General features: G+C 39.5%; 1 protein-coding gene and 2 pseudogenes across 1 annotated transcript; 1 reads left to right on the top strand and 2 right to left on the bottom strand.

The window, feature by feature from the left end:
• Positions 1 to 656: 656 nt before the first annotated feature.
• LOC104451090 lies at positions 657 to 7,886 on the bottom strand (annotated as a pseudogene).
• Positions 7,887 to 9,166: 1,280 nt separating this feature from the next.
• On the top strand, positions 9,167 to 16,455 carry LOC104430423. The gene is made up of 18 exons (XM_039314222.1): positions 9,167 to 9,522; positions 9,747 to 9,934; positions 10,345 to 10,449; positions 10,547 to 10,618; positions 10,763 to 10,910; positions 11,510 to 11,592; positions 12,209 to 12,264; positions 12,683 to 12,819; positions 12,918 to 13,008; positions 13,099 to 13,164; positions 13,280 to 13,502; positions 14,201 to 14,302; positions 14,547 to 14,632; positions 14,727 to 14,849; positions 15,366 to 15,435; positions 15,517 to 15,608; positions 15,890 to 15,994; positions 16,076 to 16,455. The coding sequence occupies exons 1-18, from the start codon at positions 9,362 to 9,364 to the stop codon at positions 16,187 to 16,189; spliced, it is 2,022 nt and encodes a 673-aa protein (XP_039170156.1). The 5' UTR covers positions 9,167 to 9,361; the 3' UTR covers positions 16,190 to 16,455.
• Positions 16,456 to 19,220: 2,765 nt separating this feature from the next.
• On the bottom strand, positions 19,221 to 26,985 carry LOC104431367 (annotated as a pseudogene).
• Between the last annotated feature and the right edge of the window lie 475 nt (positions 26,986 to 27,460).

The following is a 27,460-nucleotide window of genomic DNA, read 5'->3' as shown; positions in this document are numbered from 1 at the left end:
GCGCGTGTGAAACATGTGATTTAGACCATGTGATGAAATCCCCTGTTTGATTTTTCACGCTGCGTTTGTTGCTATACCTACCAATCTAGCAACCTGAATGCAGAGAATATGACACATCCCCGATACTTCCCTCTGCACCTTTCGTGAGTTCTTGAATGTGTCCTGCATGTTTCGGCACAAACCTGGTTGCGAAATCTTCAGTGTCGACTCATAATCGAATTGCGAAAGTAATGGTACGTTTAAGAATCCTGAAAAAGACTCTAAAAAGGGCAAAAAGAACTTGCTGATGATTGCAAAAGCTGACTCTCTACTTATTATTTAATCTCAGCACTTGGCGTCAGCAAAATATGTTGTTGAAAAAAATGGTCGGAAGGATAGAACTCCCGTCGACTTTCTAGAAGCGGGAGACTTCAACACCTAACATATCACATGCTTCCACCCGAACAGGAAAAGGCAAACAAAAATCCACCATAAAGATTACTATAGATCAGCCGTCTAACTTGACAAAGTCTTGGTTCTTCTAGAAATTACAACTTGAAGCTCTTGTTTTTTGTTGAAATTGAGCTTATGATACATGCCGGGTGATAAAGCACAAGAAGCAGGATACCAAAAACTCAAACATCAAGACACATCGCGGCATTGAAACAACCAAAATCTTCACAAGAATATTATGTTTGATGATAAGTGAAGTTGATCCTGTTTGGAATGACCCAAATGGAAGTTTCGGCCCCTTTGCCATATTGGGTATCCGAAATCTGACATAAAATGGTCTTATGACACAGCAAAGTTACAACACCAACTATATTGAAACTCCTACTTCAAAGTTCACATTTCATTTTGCAGTTCTTTATTTTTCACCAGCTTCCGAATTTAACTACAGATCAATACCGCATCTGGTGCAGTATCCCAAATGGGTAATACCAAGTTGGGCACCGCGAAGGGAATGGACTTGTTGCGGCCTGCTGGTACCAGTAGCCCTTTCTGCAATAACAAAAGTGAACTCAATTTGCAATTAGTGAAAAATAGGAGGTCACACAAAAATCGACCGTCATATTTAAGCATAATGGGCAATTGACGCGATTTAATTATGAAGCCAGTTCTCACACTTGCAATCTGGCCAATTATCAAAGCATGATGGACATAAAATGATGTTGCATGCACATTCCAAAGTCATGCGTGGCACAGCATCTTGTGATTAACAATTGCAGACAGTAGAAAGCAAGGTTTCAATCCTCCTCTCAGATGCCAACAAATTACTAACAATAGAGGAGAGATCACCACCTTCATGAGACAAGCTCAGTCAAGGTTATCGATTTTGATTGGTGTGATCTCATCGGCAACATCAAAGCGTCCTACCAAGCGTGCGAAAAACAGCATCTGTTGTTCCAAAGTGAATTTGATATTTTCAGCCTGCGTAACATTGCATGTCAATTTCCTGCGTTGGACATACAACAAATGACTTTTGCTTATGTAAGACTCAAGAAGAACACTACCTTGCGAAAACCATGCTGCTCACCTTCGTATTCCACTAATGCAACAGGCAGACCTTTCTGCTTCAACGCTGCATAAATTTTGCGACCCTGATCTGGCGGTACAACCTGCAAGGGGTAGTAGATATTAGATAACTGCCAAACTGCCAAACCGCCAAGCAGAAAAGTTGTTGAAATGCCACAGATTTGATGAACAATCTGAAGGCCATCGATGACCATTTACCTACCAATCGAAAAGAGAATGTCAAACTTATCTGACACCCTTTTATACATTAGGACATTAAAAGAGGACCCTCGTTTTGACACTGGAGTTTTTTCCCCTTTTCCTTTCTTTCTTTACTTTCTCAAATTCTTGGGGAGCAACAGGAGAGGGGCAGGGAACCATCGGAAAGAGTATGGCTTGCGTACCTTGTCTTCTAACCCTTGAAATAGAATCATGGGGCAAGAAAATTTTTCAACAAAATTTATGGGCGATCTCTCATAGCAATCCTTCTCAGATACTGTAGTGCAACGAATGGAGGATCGGTGTAAGGACTTATCTGGGTAGAGATGAATCACACACAAAAGCTCATCTAAATTACCAACAAAATTGTCGAGGTAATGAGATTCAAATTTGTGTGTTTCTGCTTTCAACATGTTCAAAGCAGCAACCTGTTCATCAAAATAACCGATTGGAAACTATCCCCGTATAACATTGTGAAAATTCAATCCATAAAATAATGATGAGTTTATAAATGAATCTCCAGATGTACCAAAAGAAAAGGGGAAATTTAAGTATCCTGACTTCCAAGTAAACAGCAACTATGATTGATGCACAGTGCCAAACTGTTATGGAAATATGCTTTATGATAGTTCCTAGATCATAATACTAATGTTCTTAACAGTCGGCCATTTCCAGTAGACTTTCCAGGAGATCCATTTAATAGCAAGACACAATGAAGATGCTTTATATCATTCACCAGCAACAAGAGAGTCACCAAAAATGATCAATGATTATGTTATGGTCCACAGCTCTTTCAGATGTTTGTAGGCTTTGTCAGGGTAAGATAAAAATGACCTCCCTCTGGCGCCCAAGAAATTAGCCAGTTCCCCGACATTGGTGCCGAATGGTGAATTTAACTATTCTGAAACTGACTATAAAGTAAATGAACTCACACCATAGAGTGATGCTCCAGCTCTGAAAGTTTCTCTAAATGCTAGGGCAGCTAAGGTCGTATACCCACCAGCAGAGACTCCAGTGATGCATAGACGATTGCCATCCACTTTTCTACTTTCCACCTGGATGACAAAAGCAACTTCACCATACTGAAATATTTATAGTATTCCACAACCCAATGAGCACTAGCTGAAAGTTGCCTACCAAAAATTCAGCACAACTACAACAGTCATCAACATCAACTATACCCCAGCAACCCAATAGCCGCTCTCTGAATTCTCTGCCATAACCTTGAACAAAAATTTTATGACATTTTTCAGTAGCAATGAAGCAGATCAGTTAAATGATGGGCCAAAGCTAGCAACATTTGCAGCCATTTATGTTAAACCAACTCCATGAGGAATTGGTGAGAATAAAGCATAGCGCTGTTGAAATAGTATTGGTGCTTCATTACCAACCAAAGTCAGAATTTTTTTTTGCAGAAATCAAGATAAAGATATGAAGCAGAAACTTTTCTTTTAGAGACAAACCAGTGCTTCCACCATAATTGACATCCACGAAGGCCCATCCTCTGCTAGTCCAGTACTGAATACTCAGGTTCAAAACCCCTCGTGTTTTGCGCGTGGGGCCTCCTGTGCAATTTTAAGTATGATTACATAAACACTTATTTATAAGTAGATCTACACAAAAACATTGATGATACTAATTTCCAACGAAAGAATATAGAGTTGGCAAGGTAAATTCAAGTATGACAAATTCTGAGTTGCAATATTTCCGGTACCATGGCTTTTTAACAACAGTGGGGGCTTTTCTTCCTGACTAGCTTGATAAAAATGATTAGATGGAGGATAGAAGTACGCATAAGCATTTTGACCAGGAACTATGGTTGGAAATTCAATCAGCTCTGGCAAAGCTAAAATAAGAGTCGTATTTCAGACTGTCAGGTGAAGATGACCATATTATCTGAAAATCAATGACTTCTGACCTATCATCATTGAAAGACACCTGCAGACCATAAACAAGAGAAAATCATGACAAGAATGGGAAATGCTAATTACTGCGGCACTGTCCACGCTTCATCAAATATGAGGAGATTACTAAGGTAAAGTATTGCAAGCACCTTAGCCACAGATGTTGGAAGTACTCCTGACGCACCCTCAATGTAAAGGCAATTATTCCCTGCAGTCTGCAAAAGCAGAAAGTGCACAATTTACCCAACCATCAGCTTGAAAAATAGTTACAGCAACTCATCATAATGAAGGTATTGAACATACTATGTCTTGTATGTCCGTGAATGGAATGTCGAGCGACACTAATGAACTCTGAAGAACATCAATAATAGCAAGATGAGACCTTCCCATCTGCCTTGATTTTCAATAAATTTATATGAGAAATCATACAATAATTTGCTTTAAGGATAATGTTAATGCGTTAGATCATCACATAGAAAAATGTCACCTGTAGCTGCAAGCAATCAGGGTTTTCTATTCATCGCTCTGAATGACTTCATAAGAATTCATGCCAAAAACCCATAATGGCCTTGCAAACTCAGCATTTAATGGACAAAGAGGCAGGACCTTGTCTGCAGATTCAATCTGTTGAATCATGAAGCACATTGAAGATATAAATCAGTTCCTTTCCAAAACCATGATCGATGAAGCTATTATCGCACAAATGGCAGTTCAAGAGGCTCAAATATGTAATAATGGCTCAGTCACCTGCATAAAATCCAGACTATAATAATTTCTCCTCATTTATAGTTTTCACAGGGTGACCTCCAAAGTCCTCACGATTTGACTGATGCAGTCAGAATTCTTATGGAGTTTGATATGGAAATTAAGGAGATCAATCAAATTTCCAGCATAAATCAGCATTTTAAAAACCCGCTTTGGAATGGCTACAATAAGGCATGGTCGCTATGAAAGATCTTTAATGACATGAAGCCCCTAAAATATCTAGACTTTTCAAATTCGATAAGCATGAATGCCAACGGTCCAGGGCTAAGATAACAAGTACTTACCCACTTATAGAGATTCCAAAATCCATTCTGTCTATCAGTAATGAAAAATAGTTCACCTGCACGTATTCAAAGCACAATATAATATCTGCCACAATTTCAAGCCACTTAACTTTGACATTTCATTTTATGTTTTCCATGAAATATTTATATACCCACAACTTCTACTGTAAAATATCTTTAGCCTGAACTCAATCATCCGAGCAGAGTGAAAAGGAAGAAAATCGCAAATATGAATGAAATAAATCACCTTACCATTAAGCAGAGACATACCAGATAAAACCAGATGCATATCGTAGACTACATATGTTTGAGGGACATTATAATGTGGAAATACCAATAAAAAGACTGGAGAACATCATCCTCTCAAGACGTAAAAATAAGAACAACATACTCAGATCATCCTGAAAGCAACATAATAAAAAAATAATAATCAGGATGACCCTAATTTCCAGGCAGATTAGCTAAAATCCGGAATAGGCCAATTAACATTCAATAATAATTCTGGGGGATCAGGCTCCTTTCTTGTTCAACCTCATCACAGCAATATTACAACCTTGCATTTCTTTAGCATTGAAAAACATCAGGTGACAAACGAACTTGTATAATTGAATGAGAAATCAATTTTGCAGCAATTCCAAAATTTAATTTGGCAGCCAAAAAGTAGAAGTACCTTCTGGAGACCATTTAGGTTCAGTTGGTGACTCGACATGTTTAGGATTATGACCAGCAACACAGAGACGCTTATAAAATCTCTGCATAGAAGTACTAAGACAATCAATGTGATAAGGCAATGATGTGAATATAGCACACAAATAAATTATAGGGAAAGGTTACATATGTGTCTTAATAATAACAATGAAGAGTTGATCAGATTAAGCCAACTGGAAAATGCAAAGAGTGCAATAAGTACTGCACTACAAATTGCAATTCACTGGGTTCACACTCACCATTAGCCAGGCTGTTCTTGGCTAAGGTGAGAAGTTTAATGTGCCACGTGAGATGAAAGGTTTCGCGACCACTCAAAGCTCAACAACATGGTTACAGATGGTGATCATGGTCAGTTCTATGTATTAAAAAAATAAGAAAATTACCTGTTAGGCAATGCACTGGGGTTCTCTAAACCTAAACTCTATCTAAAGAATATATTACCTGGCATTTCCTCGATATGTTCTAGAGTATTCTCAAACTCCATATACAAACTACTATGACAGTGCACCTAAGGTCACATTGAAACGTCTGTTGTAAAAGTGAGAGTTGTTGCAACAATGTAAGTGATAATGGCTTTGCTAATGGACATGAGGTGGTCAACCGATCAAAAAGAACATCAATCTCCATACCCAGCCTCTGAGATGTACCCAACCCAGAGCTCTGCTTTGTCCCATGGCATATTGGGATGACCCCACTCGATCCATGCTATCTTTTCACCCTTTGGATCCATCCGAGGAAAGGCATAGAAATCATTGCCGCTGATTAATACTTTGGGATCTAGATTCCACGAGATAAAACGAAAACACAATGGATGGAAAAAGATAAAAGGAAATCAGTAAGTTTCTGGTAATGTAACGAACAAATTAATGCAGCAAACAACTAATGTGGCACGTCCGACAATTATTTACCTTGCATATCCTTCTTGCCAAGGCCAATAGCTACAACCGTAGTGGTTGGATTCAAACTGTTCTCACGCCGATCTATTTCCAATCAGGAAAGTGCCCGTCTTATAGTCCCCAATAAGTATGAGTAACAAAATAAGCTCCTGAAAAGAGTGACTTACCTTCCCTTACAGTGACATAACGGCCAAATCTACTATCGAAAACTCCATCTGCATAACAAACTGAAGGCCCCCCATAGTCTGGAGTAATTGGCAATGGAAGAGATTCTGTAGGAGAAACAGAGTATATAACCACAGAGAATTGTGATGCCTATTGATGAATGGCGTACTGCTCTATAAAAACTTCTATAAAGCACAAAGCTCTGGTAAGCAAAACTTGAATTAGGAAAATCCAAGTGGTTTTGTCAATTCCAGGCCACAACATTTCATCGCAATTGTGCTTCCCTCGGAGTCACCGCTTACCAGAAGTTAACTAAATCTGTATTTTACAGACTATGGAGAAATTAAATGGGAAAGGAACTTCACCGCAACATTTCTAAAGAGGCATATTCAATGCTTCAAGTTCAGTTCTTTATCCTTTCCAATCATATCTCAACATGTCTTCCATCATTAAAGATCTAAGCATGGAGCTACCAAATCCACGTGTAAACTTCTTGTGAAGAGACTGAATACTACAATATAAAATCCCACAGGAAGCAGACCTTCAACAAGCATTACAGCAACTACCGAGCTTACCTTTTAGGTGTAAGGACTGTTTGTACAGCCTTTGATCCTTGTAATTCGAGAAAACATGAGTATCTCCCGAAATGCAAAAAGCACCACCACCATATTCATGACATGCTGTCCGCACTGCAAACTCTTTTGGCGTAATGTCAACAGGTTCATCTCCTGGTTTTTCTGGTTCTTTCACAAGAACAGAGCGTCTAATAGCCAGTATAACTATCCATAAGTCAGTAAACTCCCGAAAATTCTCGAGACTCATTCATCTAACAAAACCATATAAATTACAACCTGACAATCGTTACACATCTATGCTGCCCGAATACTCAGTTTAATTAGTGCGTCCTTCTTATTAAAAATATTTGGTACGTGTAGTTATGTACCCTGCTTCATTAGGACGGGACTCAAGCCAGATGAGACAGCCTTCACCATCAACGGAGATGCCACCGAGCCTTTTGGAGGCTCCGGAGACGATGTTCGGCGGTGATGGGGGACTTCCAAGAGCCATACGGAGCTGTGACTCTCTCTCTCTCTTAGCTGTTGTTTCTGAGTATGGCAGTGAAGAAGCCATGGTCTTTTGCTTCCTGAGTTGGGTTTGATCCACCAGACTGGGCGACAAGAATTCTAGTAAGAGGATTGCACTTGGACTGATCATGTCTCAATCTATGCTAGGAAGGTTTTCATTTCTTAATGGTCAATCATGCTTACATGATATTGTTGTTTATAATAAATTAAAGGTAGTTCCTATCAACTAAATAGTGATACCAACTCAAGGTTACTGTAGTTTTGCTGAATCATTTTTGCATCTGCTACGGGAGAGAGTACTAGAGCAGCGATGGAGCACTGCATACTAGTTCAGAAATTGCCTGAGCAGGCAGCAGCCTTTGCCATATTTATCCCTATTCATAGTCATGGTCAACATTCAACTAGATACAGCTTCACTCAAAATCTTAAACTTATAATATATGGGCCAAACTAAAATATATTAATTACTCCAGACGAAACCAATTCTTCGATGTGGAATTCTTTCTGCCGAAGCCACACCACCACATGATAAAGTCACATTGCCTTGTGACACTGGTTAACAAAAATTTATTACATAATTAGTTAGTACGTGTTATTTTCTTTAATATATATCATATTGTGCACAACCAATCAATGTCAAGGAGAAAGAAAAGAAGACCAAAGCCCTTTGCCAAGTATGACATAAATACCGCAAGGCCAGCGGCCGAGTCAAATGGCTCTCGCAGCCATAGCCACTGTCGGTTGCTGCTCTCCTCTTTCCTTCCCCAAGATCAACTTCAATCCTCTCGCATGTGTTACTGCAGCCAGGGTTTTAATTGAGCAAATTTAAGCAGACCGCCTCTCTGATTACTTGCATATTGTTGTAGAGCCTCTACACGCCGCCTTTCAACAAAGATCTCTAACGCGCTTAACTAAACCGCCAACTGAGGATTTATTGTTTCGCGGCCTAAGCATAGCAAACCTGGAGCAGAGGCTCCTCGGAGTTGGGGATTATGGAGCAACCCACTAAGGGGTGCAGTGTGCAGGTGAAAATCTGCAGACCGTCCATCCTCATCTTAATCAGGGAGATGAAACCATGTCATAGAAATGTCCTATCAGACACTGCCCGTGTGAACATGTGATTTAGACCATGTGATGATATTCCCTGTTTGACTAATCGATCCAACAGTTCGGCTTGGGGATTTGATTATTCACGCTGCGTTTGTTGCTATACCTACCAATCTAGCAACCTGAATGCAGAGTATGATACATCCCCAATACTTCCCTCTGCACTTTTCGTGAGTTCTTGAATGTGTCCTGCATGTTTTGGCACAAACCCGGTTGCAAAATCTTCAGCATCGACTCATAATCGAATTGCGAAAGTGATGGTACGTTGAAGAATTCTGAAAAAAGACTCTAAAAAGGGCGAAAAGAACTTGCTGATGATTGCAAAATCTGACTCTGTACTTATTATTTTATCTCAGCACTCGGCGTCAGCAAAATATTTAGTTGAAAAAAATGGCGGAAGGATGGAACTCCCGTCGACTTTCTAGAAGCAGGAGACTTCAACACCTAACATATCACATGCTTCCACCAGAACAGAAAAACGGAAAGAAAAAACCACCATAAAGATTATTATAGATCAGCCATCTAACTTGACAAAGTCTTGGTTCGTCTAGAAATAACAACTTGAAGCTCTTGTTTTTTGTTGAAATTGAGCTTATGATACATGCCGGGTGATAAAGGACAAGAAGCAGGATACCAAAAACCCAAACATCAAGACACATCACAGTATTGAAACAACCAAAATCTTCACAAGAATGTTATATGTTTGATGATATGTGAAGTTGATCCTGTTTGGAATGACCCAAATGGAAGTTTCGGCCCGTACGGCTCCGTATGGCTCTTGGAAGTCCCCCATCACCGCCGACGTTGTCTCCGGCGCCTCCAAGAGGCTCGATGGCATCTCCGTCGACGGCGACGGCCGCCTCCTCTGGCTCGAGTCCCGTCCTAGTGAATCGGGGTACGTAACTCCACTCACCATTTTTCGTGATATAAAGAATAAACCAATTAAACTGAGTGTTCGGGCAATGTTCGGTTTCTGGGTATTGTGAATTGGTGCTGGAATGATGCTTTCGTGGATACGGAACGATTGTCGGGTTGTTATCCTTATGGTTTTGTCATGCGAATGAGTCTCGAGATTTTTCAGGAGTGTACTGACTTATGGATGGTTATGTTGGCTGTTAGACGCTCTGTTCTTGTGAAAGAACCGGAAAAACCGGGAGATGAGCCTGTTGACATCACGCCGAAAGAGTTTGCAGTGAGGACTCTGTGTCAGGAATATGGCGGGGGTGCTTTTAGCATTTCGGGGGATACTCTTGTTTTCTCGAATTACGAGGATCAGAGGCTATACAAGCAGTCCTTACACCTCAAAGGTAAGCTCAGCAGTGGCTGTAATGCACGGTCAAGAGTGGGATTTTAAATTGTAGTTTTCAGTCTCTTCATTAAGAAATTTATGCATGGATTGGAAGCTCCATGCTTAGATCTTAATTGATGGTAGACACGTTAAGATACGATTGGAGGGGGAAAATAAAAGAAGTTGAAGCATAAATATGCCACTTTAGAAATGTTGTGGTAAAATTCCTTTCTTTCATTTCTCCTTAGTCTATAGAATACAGTTATCGTGAGCGGTGACTCCTATGGAAGCATACTTGCAATGACATGTTGTGGTTTTTATGATTCGCTTAATGAAGCCTTGTGTTTTATCGAATTTTTTATGGAGCAGTATGCCGTTCATCAATAAGCATCAGTGATTCTCTGTTGTTGTACTCTGTATCTCCTACAGATTCTCCTCCATTGCCAATTACTCCAGACTATGGTGGGCCTTCAGTTTGTTATGCAGATGGAGTTTTCGATAGTAGATTTGGCCGTTATGTCACCGTAAGTGAAGGTATGTCACTCTTTTCAGGTGCTTATTTTATTGCTCCTATTTGTCAGAGACTATAAGACAGATGCTTACCCAATTGCTTTTACATGGATATATATAGATCGGCGTGAGGACAGTTTGAATCCAACCACAATGGTTGTAGCTGTTGGCCTTGGTGAGAAGGATATACAAGGTAAATGATTGCTGGACGTGCCAGATTAGTTGTTTGCTACGTTAATTTGTTCACTATAGTACCAGACACTTACTGATTTCTTCTCTTTTTTTCTCCCTCCATTTTGTGTGTTTTTTTTTTTTTTTTTTTTTGGGTGCAATTTAGAGCCCAAAGTATTTATCAGTGGCAATGATTTCTATGCTTTTCCACGGATGGATCCAAAGAATGAAAAGATAGCATGGATCGAGTGGGGTCATCCCAATATGCCATGGGACAGAACAGAGCTCTGGGTTGGGTACATCTCGGAGGCCGGGTATGGAGATTGATGTCCATTAACAAAGCCATTGTTGCTTACATTCTTGAATTTCAAATTTACTTTTGACTTAGTTGCAACAATTCTTTCACTTGTTCGACAGACATGGGTTGTTTAAACAAATAAATGCTAATATGAGAGTCCCCTTAAACCTGTTATTCCGATGTGACCTTATGTGCACTGTTTTAGTAGTTCATATATGTAGTGTAAGAAAACTTCAGATTATATCAATAAATTTTAGAACACTATCCATTTTTGGATAGTGTTGATGTTTGAAGACCCTAGTGCATTTCCTATCACATAATTTCCATGTGTTTTAATACAGAGAAGTGACTGTAATTTCCATCTGTAACCATGCTGCACGTTGAACTTGTTACCTTAGCCTTGAACAAAATTTGGCTAGTGGCATGTATGAGCCAAGTGAATTTCAACTGTGATACATTACTTATTGCAATCTTTGCATTTTCTGGTTGGCTTAGGCTGATCAACTCTTCCTTGTGATTCTTAAGACACACTTGTAACCTTTCCTTATAATTTATTAATGTGCTTTATTCACATCATTGCCTTGTCTTGTTGATTTTCTTAATACTTACATGCAGAGATATTTATAAGCGTGTCTGTGTTGCTGGTCGTGATCCTAAACATGTTGAGTCACCAACTGAGCCTAAATGGTCTCCAAAAGGTACTTCTGTCTTTTGGCTCAGATCAAAATTACTGAGTGGTGCGAATTGATTTCTCATTCAATGGTACAAGTCCATTTGTCACTGGATGTTCTTTGATGCTGAAGAAATGTAAGATCTAGTATTACTGTGTTGTGAATGAACAAAAAAGGAGCCCAATCCCCGAAAATAAATGAAAATGTAAATAGCTTATTCCCAATTCTAGCTGATCTGCCTGAATAACAAATAAGGGTCACCTTGATGAATTTCTTTTTTATGTTGCTTTCATGATGATCTGAGCATGTTGGTCTTTTTTTTAACGAGTTGAAAAAAAATGACACTACAGTTTTTTCTATTGGTATTTTCATCTTATGATGTCCCTTAATCATGTATTATCCATGATATGTATATGGAGTCATCTGGTATGTCTCTGCTTACTCGTGAGGTGATCTATATCCAACATTTTTGTGAATTTTCTTCCTTCTCACTCTGCTTGGATAATTGAGTCTGGCATGCTAAAGCCATTTTACATTAGAAGCTGTGGACAAGTACTGTCTCAGTGAAAACGTAGAAAGAAATTTCATAGTGAAGTGACTTGAAATTGTGCTAGACATCACATTGTGCTTTGAACACATGCAGGTGAACTATTTTTCATTACAGATAGACAGAATGGATTTTGGAATCTCTATAAGTGGGTAAGATCTTAATCCTGGGCCATTGCAGTTCATGCTTATCAACTTTGAATGGTCTAGATATTTTAGGTGCTTCATGTCATTGAAGATCTTTCATAGTGACCATTCCTTATGGTAACCGTTCCAAAGCAGGTTTTCTACATGTTGATTTATGCCGTAATTATGGTTGGTCTCTTTAATTTCCATATCAAACTCCATACAGACTTACACTGCATTGGTCAAATAGTATAGCTTTTGGATGTCACCCCGTGAAAATTATAAAAGAGGAGAAATTATTTTAGTTGTAGGCTTTCTGCAGGTGATTGAATCATTGTTACATATGCGATCTCTTTCAACTGCCACTTATACAGTCATAGCATTATCAATGATGTGGTTGGAAAGGAACTGAATTGTATCTTTTATGTGCTTCATGATTCAACAGATTGAATCTACAAATGAGGTCCTGCCTCTTTATCCGTTAAATGCTGAGTTTGCTAGGCCATTATGGGTTTTCGGTATGAACTCTTATGAAGTTATCCAGAGCGACAAACAGAAGACCCTGATTGCTTGCAGCTACAGGTGAGCTTTCTTCCATGTGATGATCTAAGGTGTTAACATTATCGAAATACAAATTATTGTATGATTCTTCATATCAATTATTTAGAATCTGCTTGCAGGCAGAGGGGAAGGTCTCATCTTGCAATTATTGATGTTCTTCAGAGCTCATTATCATTGCTTGACATTCCATTCACAGACATAGAAGACATAGTATGTTCAATACTTTCTTTATGAAGAATTGCTATTACTAATTTTTTTAAGCTGATGGATTGGTATATTGAGCACATTCTTCTTTTGCAGACTTCAGGAAACAATTGCCTATATGTTGAGGGAGCATCAGGAGTTCTTCCAACATCTGTGGCTAAGGTGCTTGCAATACTTTACTGTAGTAATCTCCTCATATTTAGTGAAGTGTGGACTGTGCTGCAGTAATTAGTGTTTCTCATTGTTGTTATAATTTGCCTTTTTTTATTGTCTGCAGGTGACTTTCAATGATGAAAAGTCAGAAGTCATTGATTTTCAGATTCTATGGTCCTCTGCACCAGACAGTTTCAAGTATCAGTCTTATTTCAGCTTGCCAGAGCTGATTGAATTTCCAACTGAAGTTCCTGGTCAAAATGCTTATGCAAACTTCTATCCTCCATCTAATCATGTTTATCAAGCTAGTCAGGAAGAAAAGCCTCCACTGTTGTTAAAAAGCCATGGTACTTCAATAATTGCAGCTCAGTTCCTGTCATATTTCAATTCACCTTGCCAACTATATATTCTTTCATGGGAAATTTGTGCCTATATTTCTGTTCACAAGGATCATAAATTGACCTTACTTGTCAAAGTAAGTCTTTATTTTCCTGTAATCTTGATTGATTAGTGATTTTTCAGACTAAATATAAGTAACTGGCATTAATTTTAAATATAATAGATGCACAAAACAAGTCAGTATATACAACTGATGCTGAATGAAGATGTGACCAATTTAAGGGCACTTACATTTTCAAAATTAGTTTGATATGGTATATTCAGTTTTGCGCTTCTCAAGTCATATTGTGCAATGGATTTTAATGATTGCTTGACACTCTCAATGACATACATGCTTGGTATACATTCATGGCATGTTTCTTAACAATTTAAGCTTTCTCAAAAGTGATTATTCAACATGGTATCAGAGGTTCAAGTCAAAAGTCTGATCTTGGCACTCCCTCTTTTTGCCATTCTGTTTTTCACACCCATTCTAAATATAACTGATACCGCGCCCCCTCAAAAAAAAACCATAAATAAAGGGGGAAAAATTGGCAGGAGGAACTAGCAATTAATTGTTTCAAGCAGCATTGTCATGCATCAATGCCTAATCGTATAGAACTGGTTATTCATAAGCGTTTATGTAATTTTGCTTAAAACTGCACAGGAGGGCCTACGAGTGAAACACGAGGAGTTTTAAACCTCAGTGTTCAGTACTGGACTAGCAGAGGATGGGCCTTTGTGGATGTCAATTACGGTGGAAGCACTGGTTTGTCTCCAAACAAGAACTCTTTCTGCTTCATATCTTTCTGTTGATTTCTGCGAAACTTGTTTTCCAACTTTGGATGGTGATGAAGCACCGTTATTATCTCAACAGCCCTATGCATTATTCTCGCCAATTCCTCATGGAGTTTTATTGACGTAAATGGCTACAAACGTTGCTAGCTTTGGCCCGTCATTTAATTGATCTTCATCATTGCAACTGAAAAATGGTACAAAATTTTTTGTTCAAGGTTATGGCAGAGAATTCAGAGAACGGCTATCGGGTCGCTGGGGTATAGTTGATGTTGATGACTGTTGTAGTTGCGCTAAATTTTTGGTAGGTGACTTTCAACTCGGTAGTTCTGTTAGTGCTCCTTGGGTAATAGCATGCTGGAACTATTTCAGTATGGTGAAGTTGCTTTATCATCCAGGTGGAAAGCGGAAAGGTGGATGGCAATCGTCTATGCATCACTGGAAGCTCTGCTGGTGGGTATACAACCTTAGCTGCTCTAGCATTTAGAGAAACTTTCAAAGCTGGGGCCTCCCTCTATGGCGTGAGTTCATTTACTTTGTAGCCAGTTTCAGAATAGTTAAATTTACCATTTGGCACCAATACCAGGAAACTGGCTTCTTTCTGGGGCCACCAGGGGGAGATCGTTCCTATCTTACCCTGACAAAGCACACAAACATCTGAAAGAGCTCTGGACTCTGGAGATTAATACCTGTAATATAATCATCAATCATTCTTGGTGACATTCTTCTAGCTAGTGAAAAATATATAGTATCTTCATCGTGTCTTGCTATCAAATGGATCTCCAGGAAAGTTTACTGGCAAGAGCTGACTATTAAGAACATTAGTGTAGGGATCTATGAACTAGCGAACTGTGTATTTTCATACAGTTTGGCACTATGCATTGGTCGTAGTTGGTGTTTACTTGGAATTTGGGATACTTTAATTTTCACATTGACTAAAGATTCGTTTATAATTTCATCATTATTTGCTGCAATTTCAATGCAATTTTCACAACATTGACAAAGGGTATTTTTCCGTCGGTTATTTTGATGAACAGGTTGCTGATTTGAACATGTTGATAGCAGAAACACACAAATTTGAATCTCATGACCTAGAAAAACTTGTTGGTAATTCAAATAAGCTTTGGTGCATGTTTCATCTCACGTCAGATAAGTCTTTATACCAATCATCCATTCATTGCACTACAGGATCTGAAAAGGATTATTACGAGAGATCACCTATAAATTCTGTTGAGAAGTTTTCTTGCCCCATAATTCTATTCCAAGGGTTGGAAGACAAGGTACGCAAGTCATGCTCTTTCCAATGGTCCCCTGCCTCTCTAGTTTTACTCCCCAAAAATCAAGAGAGAAGTATAGAATGAAGAAGGGGGAATAAGTCCAGTGTCAAAATTAGGGTCGTCTAATTTCCTCATTTATGAAATTGCATCAGATAAGTTTGACTTCTCTTTTCACTTGATAAATAAAATTTCATCAACGGCCTCAAGATATTTCTCTTTACATCTCTGGCATTCTAACAACTTGGATGCCTGGCGTTTTGGCAATTATCTGCTACATCTTGCAGGTGGTGCCGCCAGATCAGGCTCGCAAAATTTATGCAGCACTGAAGCAGAAAGGTCTGCCTATTGCATTAGTGGAATACGAAGGCGAGCAGCATGGTTTTCGCAAGGTATTGTTCTTTGTGAGTCTTACATAAAGAAGTCATTTGTTGTGTGCGCAATGCGGGAAATTGACGTGCAATGTTTCGCAGGCGGAAAATATCAAATTCACATTGGAACAACAGATGCTGTTTTTTGCACGTTTGGTAGGACACTTTGATGTTGCCGATGAGATCACGCCGATCAAAATTGATAACTTTGACTGAGCTTGTCTCACCAAGGTAGTGATCGCTCTTCTATTGTAAGTAATCTATTGGCATCTTAGAGATGAATTGGAACCTTGCTTCCTACTGTCTGCAATTGTTAATCACGCGTTGTTGTGCTGGTGCATGACTTTGGACTGTCCATGCACATCATTGTATGTCCATCCTGCTTGTATACTTGGCCAGATTCCAAGTATGAGAATTGGCTTAATGATGCAATGGCATCAATTACCTGTCATGGTTGAATATGATGGTCGAATTGCCCCTCATTCTTGAAATTGATTTGATCATCGCATTCCAGCTGCAATTGTGCACTTTTGGTTCTATTGAGCTTCATGGCTTTTTGCGTGATTTGAATCCGCCTTTATCATCACAGAAAGGGCTACTGTTAACAGCATGCCGCAACAAGTTAGTCGCCTTTGCACTTTAATAATACAAAAGGATAGAAGAAATTAGAGCCCATATCTTTCGGGCGAAACTCTTAAGAGATCATGGCAAGGGTATGCTGGGATTGAGATGAATGGAGCCCCAAATCTAGCACACATACACGGATGACTTCTGGGCTTCCTAGAGGCTGGTCCTTCTGGAAATGATACAGGGCTTTGTAATCGATTGGATTCAGTGTTGCTTACGCCATTCTCGATCTGTTCTTTCACTTACCAAGGTTGACAAAACTCATGCTTTCGATGAGCCTGAATTAAAAATCAGATGTATCGCAAGAGGAAAGCCTTTTAGATTTCTCTTCATAACATCATACCATGTCTTTCTTCCTCCCCTTTGTTTGGTCTTGGGTGATGACAGAAGAATACATTCCATCACCTAAAGTTGGACAAGTTTTGTTCAACGTTGTTAATGAAAGACTCAAACCTAACTTGATCCTTGAATCTAGGCATAAAGGATTGGCTTGTTGGTCAGTCAAACGAGCATCGTGCGCTGCCCTAATATTTGTGCTTCCATAATCGGAGACCTTAAAAGCGAAAGGATACTCGGGAAAAGTGTACCATCAAAATTAGGTTGAGAACTTAACCCCCAATGTCATTAGACACATGTGGTGAAAATAAAGTAAGGGAACCCGGTCAAAATTTGACGATTTTCCTAGAAAGAAGCTTAGTCTGCGATCATCAATGTAAATCAACTTAGCAATCTTTGGGATTTATTTGACAGTCGTTTTGGATTGCTTTGTTTGCTGTTTGCTTGAATCACAATATCTGTATACATTCAATTTCTTAGTCATATGATCAAAAAACACATTTCTCTTAGTCAAAACCTTTAGGCTTCTCTTTTATGTGTCCTAAACCCATATACCACAATTTAAATCTCAATCAAACGCATCTACCGTTTTAATAGCAAAGATCATTATCTTCTCTTAGAACTCATACAAGCCACTACTAGTAGGACTCCTCAAGTAGCCCTCAAAATCTTCACCATATAAAGTAAACCAACACTAACCAACCAAAAAAAAAAAGTAAACCAATACTCAACTAATTCAAAGGCAATTGAGAAAATCGGTCTTTTCTTTAACTTTGGGATGTGTCTCATACCAGTCAATGTTCTCCCAATACTGTCATTCATTCTGATTCTAATGTCATCAACACACAATCTAAGCATTTAATAGAGAAGAAATCTTTCTAGATGCCCACAATCTTTTCCTTTCTATGTGCCTGCTACTATTTAATAAGGTTTTCGTTCTTGAGTTCACGCAGCCCACCATAAATCTAAAAGCTCACTTTGTTTTTCCGTGGCTTGCTTACAATGTGCTTTACTTATAACTAATGTTTTACTATTCAAAAACCGTCGCGCCTATTTGCTCCACGACAATCAAAGCATTTGATGGAGAAGAAATTTTTCTAGGTGCCCATAATCTTTTCCTTTTAATATGTCTGCTAGCACTCAGTAAGCTCTTTACATAAAGGTCTTCATTCTTGACTTCACGCAATCTATCATAAATCTCGCGCAAGTTGATTTCTTTATATTTCCATGCTTCCACCCGAACAGGAAAAGGGAAAGAAAAGCCCACCATAAAGATTACTATAGGGTAGCGCATGCAAACGTTTCTGTTCCGGGGAAGAGTTTTTTTTCAGAAATGGTTCTTTTCTATTTTCGCTCCGGAGAACAATTTCGAGTAAAAGAACCCGTTTGATAACGACACAAAATTTCTACTCTGGGAATAGAAAAAGAATAGAAATGCGTTTGATAACGCAACAATTTCTTTTTTTGTATTTATTCATTTTTTAATCTTGCCGAGAGAATGCCGCCGCCTCCCCCGCCGCCGGCCGGCGGTCGTGCGGGGTGGCTGGCGGGCCGGCGACGGCGACCGGCGGACGGAGGCGGCGGCGACCGGCGGACGGAGGCGGCGGCGACGGCGGACGGAGGCGGAGGCTGAGACGGCGGCGGCAGCGGCGACGGCGGAGGTCGGAGACCGCGCGGCGGCGGCAGTGATCGGGCGGCGGCGGCGGCGGCCGGCGACCGGGCGGCGGAGGCGTCCGGCGACCGGCGGCGGAGGCGATCGGCGGCGGCGGAGGGTCCGGCGACCGGCGCGGCGGCGGCGACCGGCGCGGCGGCGGCGACCGGCGGCGGCGACCGGCGGCGGCAGCAGCGACCGGCGGCAGCGGCGGCGGCGGGCGGTGGCTCCGTGCGGTTCATGGTGGTCGCGGCAAGAAAAGAAAAAAAAAGAAAATTAGCTTGTTTCTAGCAATTGTTCCCGGGAACAAGAAGCAACTTTTTTTTGCTTCTTGTTTCTGTTCCCAAACCATTCCCGGGCTAAGTTTTTATTCCCGGGAACAAAAACAATGTGGCGCAAGAACAGGTTTCTGTTCTTTTTTTTGTTCCGGGGAACAAAAGAACAGAAACCAAGAGAAACAGAAACGTTTGCATGCACACCCTAGATCAGCCGTCTAACTTGACGAAGTCTTCGTCTAGAAATTACAAGTTGAAGCTCTTGTTTTCCGTTGAAACTGAGCTTATACATGCCGTGTGATAAAGGACAAGAAGCAGGATACCAAAAACTCAAACATCAAGACACATCACGGTATTGAAACAACCAAAATCTTCACAAGAATATTATATGTTTGATGATATGTGAAGTTGATCCTGTTTGGAATGACCCAACTGGAAGTTTCGCCCCCTTTGCCTTATTGGGTACCCGAAATCCAAAATAAAATGGTCTTATGACACACCAAAGTTACAACGCCAACTATATTGAAACTCCTACTTCAAAGTTCAGATTTCATTTTGCAGTTCTTTTTTTTTTTCTTTTTCACCAGCTTCCGAATTTAACTACAGATCAATACTGCATCTGGTGCAGTATCCTAAACGGGTGATACAAAGTTGGGCACCGCAAAGGACACGGACTTGTTGCAGCCTGCTGGTACCAGTAGCCCATTCTGCAATAACAAAAGCGAACTCAATTTGTGCTTAGTGAAAAATAGAACGTCACGCAAAATTGGCCGTCATACTTAAGCATAATGGGCAATTGACGTGATTTAATTATGAAGCCAGTTCTCATACTTGCAATCTGGCCATTTATGAAAGCCTGATGGACATAAAACAATGCGCATGGACATTCCAAAGTCATGCGCAGCACAGCATCTTGTGATTAACAATTGCAGACAGTAGAAAGCAAGGTTTCAGTCCTCTAGATGCCATAAATTTACTAGCAATAGGGAGAGATCACTGTTGGGTTTTCATGAATCATGTATAAGAAAAATTAACGAAATAAACGTAGCGGAAACAAAGATATATTTTACACATGATTCTCCTAAGGTGTTGTCCGTGCGTTTTAATAAAAAATCTAAACATAAAAGGAAGTTAAACGAAATACCTCTCGAAGCGCGCTTTGAAACAAGTCAGTTCGGATGTTCTACAGTACGAGTCCCATAAGCGTCGGACCTCTAGTTCAGACACACCAACTACGAACGTCGAACAGAAGAGAGAACTTTCGGATATCCACAACTTCGATCGTGCTAGCAATCACGTGGAAAGAATCCGTTGTATTCTTGATGTATAATACTCACGGCCCGAACGAGAGAATTGTTTCTCTTCCTCGTGTCTCAAAGACACAAGAACACACGCACACTTTTCCAATTTCCAGCAGCCCTTTTTCTCTTGTCCCTCAATGGTTTTTATAGAAAAACCGACCAGCAACGGTTGCTGATCGATGGACGATCAGCAACCGTTGCTGATCGTCCAAAGCACACGATCGTGCATGAGCAACCGCTCATGCACGAGCATGACCGTTGCATGACCATCCATCTTGCATAATGGTCAGCAACCTTCGTGTACATGCATGAAGCTTTAAATTTTTTTTTTTTTAATTAGTTAATTAATTTTAGGGCATACTTCTAACAATCACTACCTTCACGGGACAAGCTCAGTCAAGGTTATCAATTTTGATTGGTGTGATCTCATCGGCAACATCAAAGAGTCCTACCAAACGTGCAAAAAACAGCATTTGTTGTTCCAAAGTGAATTTGATATTTTCAGCCTGCGTAACATTGCATGTCAATTTCCTGCGTCGCACACACGACAAATGACTTTTGCTTATGTAAGACTCAAGAAGAACAATACCTTGCGAAAACCATGCTGCTCACCTTCGTATTCCACTAACGCAACAGGCAGACCTTTCTGCTTCAATGCCGCATAAATTTTGCGAGCCTGATCTGGCGGTACCACCTGCAAGAGGTAGTAGATATTAGATAATTGCCAAACCGCTGAGCAGCAAAGTTGTTGAAATGCCAGAGATGTGATAAACAATCTGAAGGCCACCGATGACCATTTACTTACCAATCGAAAAGAGATTGTCAAACTCATCTGACACTACTTTTTATACATTAGGACATTAAAAGAGGACCCTCGTTTTGACACTGGACTTTTTATCCCCTTTCCTTTCTTTCTTTACTTTCTCAAATTCTTGGGGAGCAATAGGAGAGGGGCGGGGAACCATCGGAAAGAGTATGGCTTGCGTACCTTGTCTTCCAACCCTTGAAATAGAATTATGGGGCAAGAAAATTTCTCAACAGAATTTATGGGCGATCTCTCGTAGCCAATCCTTCTCAGATACTGTAGTGCAACGAATGGAGGATCAGTGTAAGGACTTATCTGAGTAGAGATGAATCACACACGAAAGCTCATCTAAATTACCAACAAAATTGTCCAGGTAATGAGATTCAAATTTGTGTGGTTCTGCTTTCAACATGTTCTAATCAGCAACCTGTTCATCAAAATAACCGATTGAAAAGTATCTTTATATAACATTGTGAAAATTCTTTCCATAAAATAATGATGAGTTTACAAATGAATCTCCAGATGTACCAAATGAAATGAGGAAATTTAAGTATCCCGACTTCCAAGTAAACACCAACTACGATTGATGCACAGTGTCAAACTGTTATGAAAATTTGCCTTATGATAGTTCCTAGATCATAATATTAATGTTCTTAACAGTCAGCTATTGCCAGTAGACTTTCCAGGAGATCCATTTAATAGCAAGACGCAATGAAGATGCTTTATATCATTCACCAGCAACAAGAGAGTCACCAAAAATGATCAATGATTATGTTATAGTCCGTAGCTCTTTCAGATGTTTGTAGGCTTTGTCAGGGTAAGATAAAAACGACCTCCCTCTGGCGCCCAAGAAATTAGCCAGTTCCCCAACATTGGTGCCGAATGGTGAATTTAACTATTCTGAAACTGACTATAAAGTAAATGAACCCACACCATGACACCATAGAGTGATGCTCCAGCTCTGAAAGTTTCTCTAAATGCTAGGGCAGCTAAGGTCGTATACCCACCAGCAGAGACTTCAGTGATGCATAGACGATTGTCATCCACTTTTCTACTTTCCACCTGGATGACAAAAGCAACTTCACCATACTGAAATAGTTATAGTATTCCACAACCCAATAAGCACTAACTGAAGGTTGCCTGCCAAAAATTGAGCACAACTACAACAGTCATCAACATCAACTATACCCCAGCAACCCAATAGCCGCTCTATGAATTCTCTGCCATAACCTTGAACAAAAATTTTATGACATTTTTCAGTAGCAATGAAGCAGATCAGTTAAATGATGGGCCAAAGCTAGCAACATTTTGCAGCCATTTATGTTGACCAACTCAATGAGGAATTGGTGAGAATAAGATATAGCGCTGTTGAAATAATATTGGTGCTTCATTACCAACCAAAGTCGGAAAACAAGTTTTGCAGAAATCAAGAGAAAGATATGAAGCAGAAACTTTGCTTTTAGAGACAAACCAGTGCTTCCACCGTAATTGACATCCATGAAGGCCCATCCTCTGCTAGTCCAGTACTGAATACTCAGGTTTAAAACCCCTCATGTTTCATGCGTTGGTCCTCCTGTGCAATTTTAAGTATGATTACATAAACACTTATTTATAAGTAGATCTATACGAAAACACTGGTGGTACAAATTTCCCATGAAAGAATATAGAGTTGGCAAGGTAAATTCGAGTATGACAGGTTCTGAGTTGCAAATTTTCCAGTACCATGGCCTTTTAACAGCAGTGGAAGCTTTTCTTCCTCACTAGCTTGATAAAAATGATTAGATGGAGGATAGAAGTATGCATAAGCATTTTGACCAGGAACCATGGTTGGAAATTCAATCAGCTCTGGCAAGCTAAAATAATAGTCGTATTTCAGACTGTCAGGTGAAGATGACCATATTATCTGAAAATCAATCACTTCTGACCTCTCATCATTGAAAGTCACCTGCAGACCATAAACAAGAGAAAATCATGATGACAATGGGAAATGCTAATTACTGCAGCACTGTCCACGCTGCATCAAATATGAGGAGATTACTAAGGTAAAGTATTGCAAACACCTTAGCCACAGATGTTAGAAGTACTCCTGACGCTCCCTCAATGTAAAGGCAATTATTCCCTGCAGTCTGCAAAAGCAGAAAGTGCACAATTTACCCAACCATCTGCTTGAAAAATAGTTATAGCAACTCATCATAATAAAAGCAGAAAGTGCACAATTTACCCAACCATCTGCTTGAAAAATAGTTACAGCAACTCATCATAATGAAGGTATTGAACATACTATGTCTTGTATGTCCGTGAATGGAAAGTCGAGCGACACTAATGAACTCTGAAGAACATCAATAATAGCAAGATGAGACCTTCCCCTCTGCCTTTGTGCAGATTTTGAATAAATTTATATGAGAAATCATACAATAATTTGCTTTAAGGATAATGTTAACATGTTAGATCATCACATAGAAAAATCTCACCTGAAGCTGCAAGCAATCAGGGTTTTCCGTTCATTGCTCTGAATGACTTCATAAGAATTCATGCCAAAAACCCATAATGGCCTTGCAAACTCAGCATTTAATGGACAAAGAGGCAGGACCTCATCTGCAGATTCAATCTGTTGAATCATGAAGCACATCGAAGATATAAATCAGTTCCTTTCCAATACCATGATTGATGAAGCTATTATCGTACAAATGGCAGTCTAAAAGGCTCAAATATGTAATAATGGCTCAGTCACCTGCAGAAAACCTAGACTATAATAATTTCTCCTCATTTATAGTTTTCACAGGGTGACCTCCAAAGTCCACACTATTTCACTGATGCAGTCAGAATTCTTATGGAGTTTGATATGGAAATTAAAGAGATCAATCAAATTTCCAGTATAAATCAGCATTTTAAAAAGCCGCTTCGGAATGGCTACAGTAAGGCATGGTCACTATGAAAGATCTTTAATGACATGAAGCACCTAAAATATCTAGACTTTTCAAATTTGATAAGCATGAATGCCGACGGTCCAGGGCTAAGATAACAAGTACTTACCCACTTATAGAGATTCCAAAATCCATTTTGTCTATCTGTAATGAAAAATAGTTCACCTGCACGTACTCAAAGCACAATGTAATATCTGCCACAATTTCAAGCCACTTAACTTTGATATTTCATTTTATGTTTTCCATGAAATATTTATATACCCACAACTTCTACTGTAAAATATCTTTAGCCTGAACTCAATCATCCGAGCAGGGTGAAAAGGAAGAAAAATTACAAAAATGAAGGAAATAAATCACCTTACCATTAACCAGAGACATACCAGATAAAACCAGATGCATATCGTAGACTACACATGTTTGCAGGACATTATAACGTGGAAATACCAATAAAAAGACTGGAGAACATCATCCCTTCAAGACGTAAAAATAAGAACAACATACTCAGATCATCCTGAAAGCAACATAATAAAAAAAAAAATAATAATCCGGAAAACCCTAATTTTCAGGCAGATTAGCTAAAATCCGGAATAGGCCAATTACCATTCGATAATTGCTTTGGGGGATCATGTTCCTTTCTTGTTCATTCACATCACAGCAATATTACAACCTTGCATTTCTTCAGCATTGAATAACATCAGGTGACAAACGAACATGTATAATTGAATGAGAAATCAATTTTGCAGCAATTCCAAAATTTAATTCAGCAGCCAAAAAATAGAAGTACCTTCTGGAGACCATTTAGGCTCAGTTGGTGACTCCACATGTTTAGGATTATGACCAGCAACACAGAGACGCTTATAAAATCTCTGCATAGAAGTACTGAGACAATCAATGTGATAAGGCAATGATGTGAATATAGCACACAGATAAATTATAAGGAAAAAGGTTACATATGTGTCTTAATAATAACAATGAAGAGTTGATCAGATTAAGCCAACTGGAAAATGCAAAGAGTGCAATAAGTACTGTACTACAAATTGCAACTCACTGGGCTCACACTCACCATTAGCCAGGCTGTTCTAGGCTAAGGTGAGAAGTTTAATGTGCCGCGTGAGATGAAAGGTTTCGCGACCACTCAAAGCTCAACAACATGGTTACAGATGGTGATCATGGTCAGTTCTATGTATTAAAAAATAAGAAAATTACCTATTAGGCAATGCACCAGGGCTCTCTAAACCTAAACTCTATCTAAAGAATATATTACCTGGCATTCCTCGATATGTTCTAGAGTATTCTCAAACTCCATATACAAACTACTATGACAGTGTACCTAAGGTCACATTGCAACATCTGTTGTAAAAATGAGAGTTGTTGCAACAATGTAAGTGATAATGGCTTTGCTAATGGACATGAGGAGGTTAAGCGATCAAAAAGAACATCAATCTCCATACCCAGCCTCTGAGATGAACCCAACCCAGAGCTCTGCTTTGTCCCATGGCATATTGGGATGACCCCACTCAATCTATGCTATCTTTGTCACCCTTTGGATCCATCCGTGGAAAAGCATAGAAATCATTGCCACTGATTAATACTTTGGGCTCTAGATTCCATGCGATAAAACAAAAACACAATGGATGGAAAAAGAAAAAAAGAAATCACTAAGTTTCTGGTACTGTAGCGAACAAATTAATGCAGCAAACAACTAATGTGGCACATCCGACAATTATTTACCTTGTATATCCTTCTCACCAAGGCCAATAGCTACAACCGTAGTGGTTGGATTCAAACTGTTCTCACGCTGATCTATTTCCAATCAGGAAAGTTCCTGTCTTATTGTCCCCAATAAGTATGAGTAACAAAATAAGCTCCTGAAAAGAGTGACTTACCTTCCCTTACAGTGACATAACGGCCAAATCTACTATCGAAAACTCCATCTGCATAACAAACTGAAGGCCCCCCATAGTCTGGAGTAATTGGCAATGGAAGAGATTCTGTAGGAGAAACAGAGTATATAACCACAGAGAATTGTGATGCCCATTCATGAATGGCATACTGCTCTATAAAAACTTCCATAAAATACAAGGCTCCGGTAAGCAAAACTCAAATTAGGAAAATCCAAGTGGTTTTGTCAATTCCAGGCCACAATATTTCATTGCAATCGTGCTTCCCTCGGAGTCACCGCTTACAAGAAGTTAACTAAAACTGTATTTTACAGAAATGGAGAAATTAAATAGGAAAGGAACTTCACCGCAACATTTCTAAAGAGGCATATTCAATGCTTCAAGTTCAGTTCTTTATCCTCTCCAATCGTATCTCAACATGTCTCCCATCATTAAAGATCTAAGCACGGAGCTACCAAATCCACGTGTAAACTTCTTGTGAAGAGACTGAATACTACAATATAAAATCCCACAGGAAGCAGAACTTCAACAAGCATTACAGCAACTACCGAGCTTACCTTTTAGGTGTAAGGACTGTTTGTACAGCCTTTGATCCCTGTAATTCGAGAAAACAAGAGTATCTCCCGAAATGCAAAAAGCACCACCACCATATTCCTGACATGCTGTCCGCACTGCAAACTCTTTCGGCGTAATGTCAACAGGTTCATCTCATGGTTTTTCTGGTTCTTTCACAAGAACAGAGCGTCTAATAGCCAGTATAACTATCCATAAGTCAGTAAGCTCCCGAAAATTCTCGAGACTCATTCATCTAACAAAACCATATAAATTACAACCTGACAATCGTTACACATCTATACTGCCTCAATACTCAGTTTAATTAGTGCGTCCTTCTTATTAAAAATATATGGTACGTGTAGTTGTGTACCCTGCTTCATTAGGACGGGACTCAAGTGATGAGACAGCCTTCACCATCAACAGAGATGCCACCGAGCCTTTTGGAGGCTCCAGAGACGACGTCGGCGGTGATGGGGGGCTTCCAAGAGCTATACGGAGCTGTGACTCTCTCTCCCTTAGCCGTTGTTTCTGAGTATGGCTGTGAAGAAGCCATGGTCTTTTGCTTCCTGAGTTGGGTTTGATCCACCAGACTGGGCGACAAGAATTCTAGTAAGAGGATTGCACTTGGACTGATCATTTCTTAATCTATGGTAGGAAGGTTTTCATTTCTTAATGGTCAATCATGCTTACATGATAATGTTGATTATAATAAATTAAAGGTAGTTCCTATCAACTAAATAGTGATACCAACTCAAGGTTACTGTAGTTTTGCTGAATCATTTTTGCATCTGCTATGGGAGAGTACCAGAGCAGCGATGGAGCACTGCATACTAGTTCAAAAATTGCCTGAGCAGGCAGCAGCTTTTGCCATCTTTTTCCCTATATATAGTCACGGTCAACATTCAACTACATACAATTTCACTCAAAATCTTAAACTTATAAGATATGGGCCAAGCTAAAATATATCAATTACTCTTATGAATTCTTCAATGTAGAATTCTTTCCGGCACATTATCACGTAGTGAAGCCACACTGCCAAATGATAAAGTCACATTGCCTTGTGACACTAGTTAACAAAAATTTATTACATAATTAGTTAGTACACGTTATTT

Source organism: Eucalyptus grandis, chromosome 6 (assembly GCF_016545825.1).
Source record: "Eucalyptus grandis isolate ANBG69807.140 chromosome 6, ASM1654582v1, whole genome shotgun sequence".
Classification (NCBI taxonomy): Eukaryota; Viridiplantae; Streptophyta; class Magnoliopsida; order Myrtales; family Myrtaceae; genus Eucalyptus; species Eucalyptus grandis.
This window is presented reverse-complemented; position numbering and strand designations above follow the sequence as displayed.

What these genes read in the sequence shown, in the direction of transcription:
- LOC104430423 (XM_039314222.1), top strand. Translation starts at nt 9,362, where the DNA reads ATGACCCAAATGGAAGTTTCGGCCCGTACGGCTCCGTATGGCTCTTGG. An exon ending in ACTGTTGTTAAAAAGCCATG is followed by an intron (nt 13,503 to 14,200) that starts GTACTTCAATAA and finishes AAAACTGCACAG; the next exon opens with GAGGGCCTACGAGTGAAACA. An exon ending in CAATTACGGTGGAAGCACTG is followed by an intron (nt 14,303 to 14,546) that starts GTTTGTCTCCAA and finishes TTTTTGTTCAAG; the next exon opens with GTTATGGCAGAGAATTCAGA.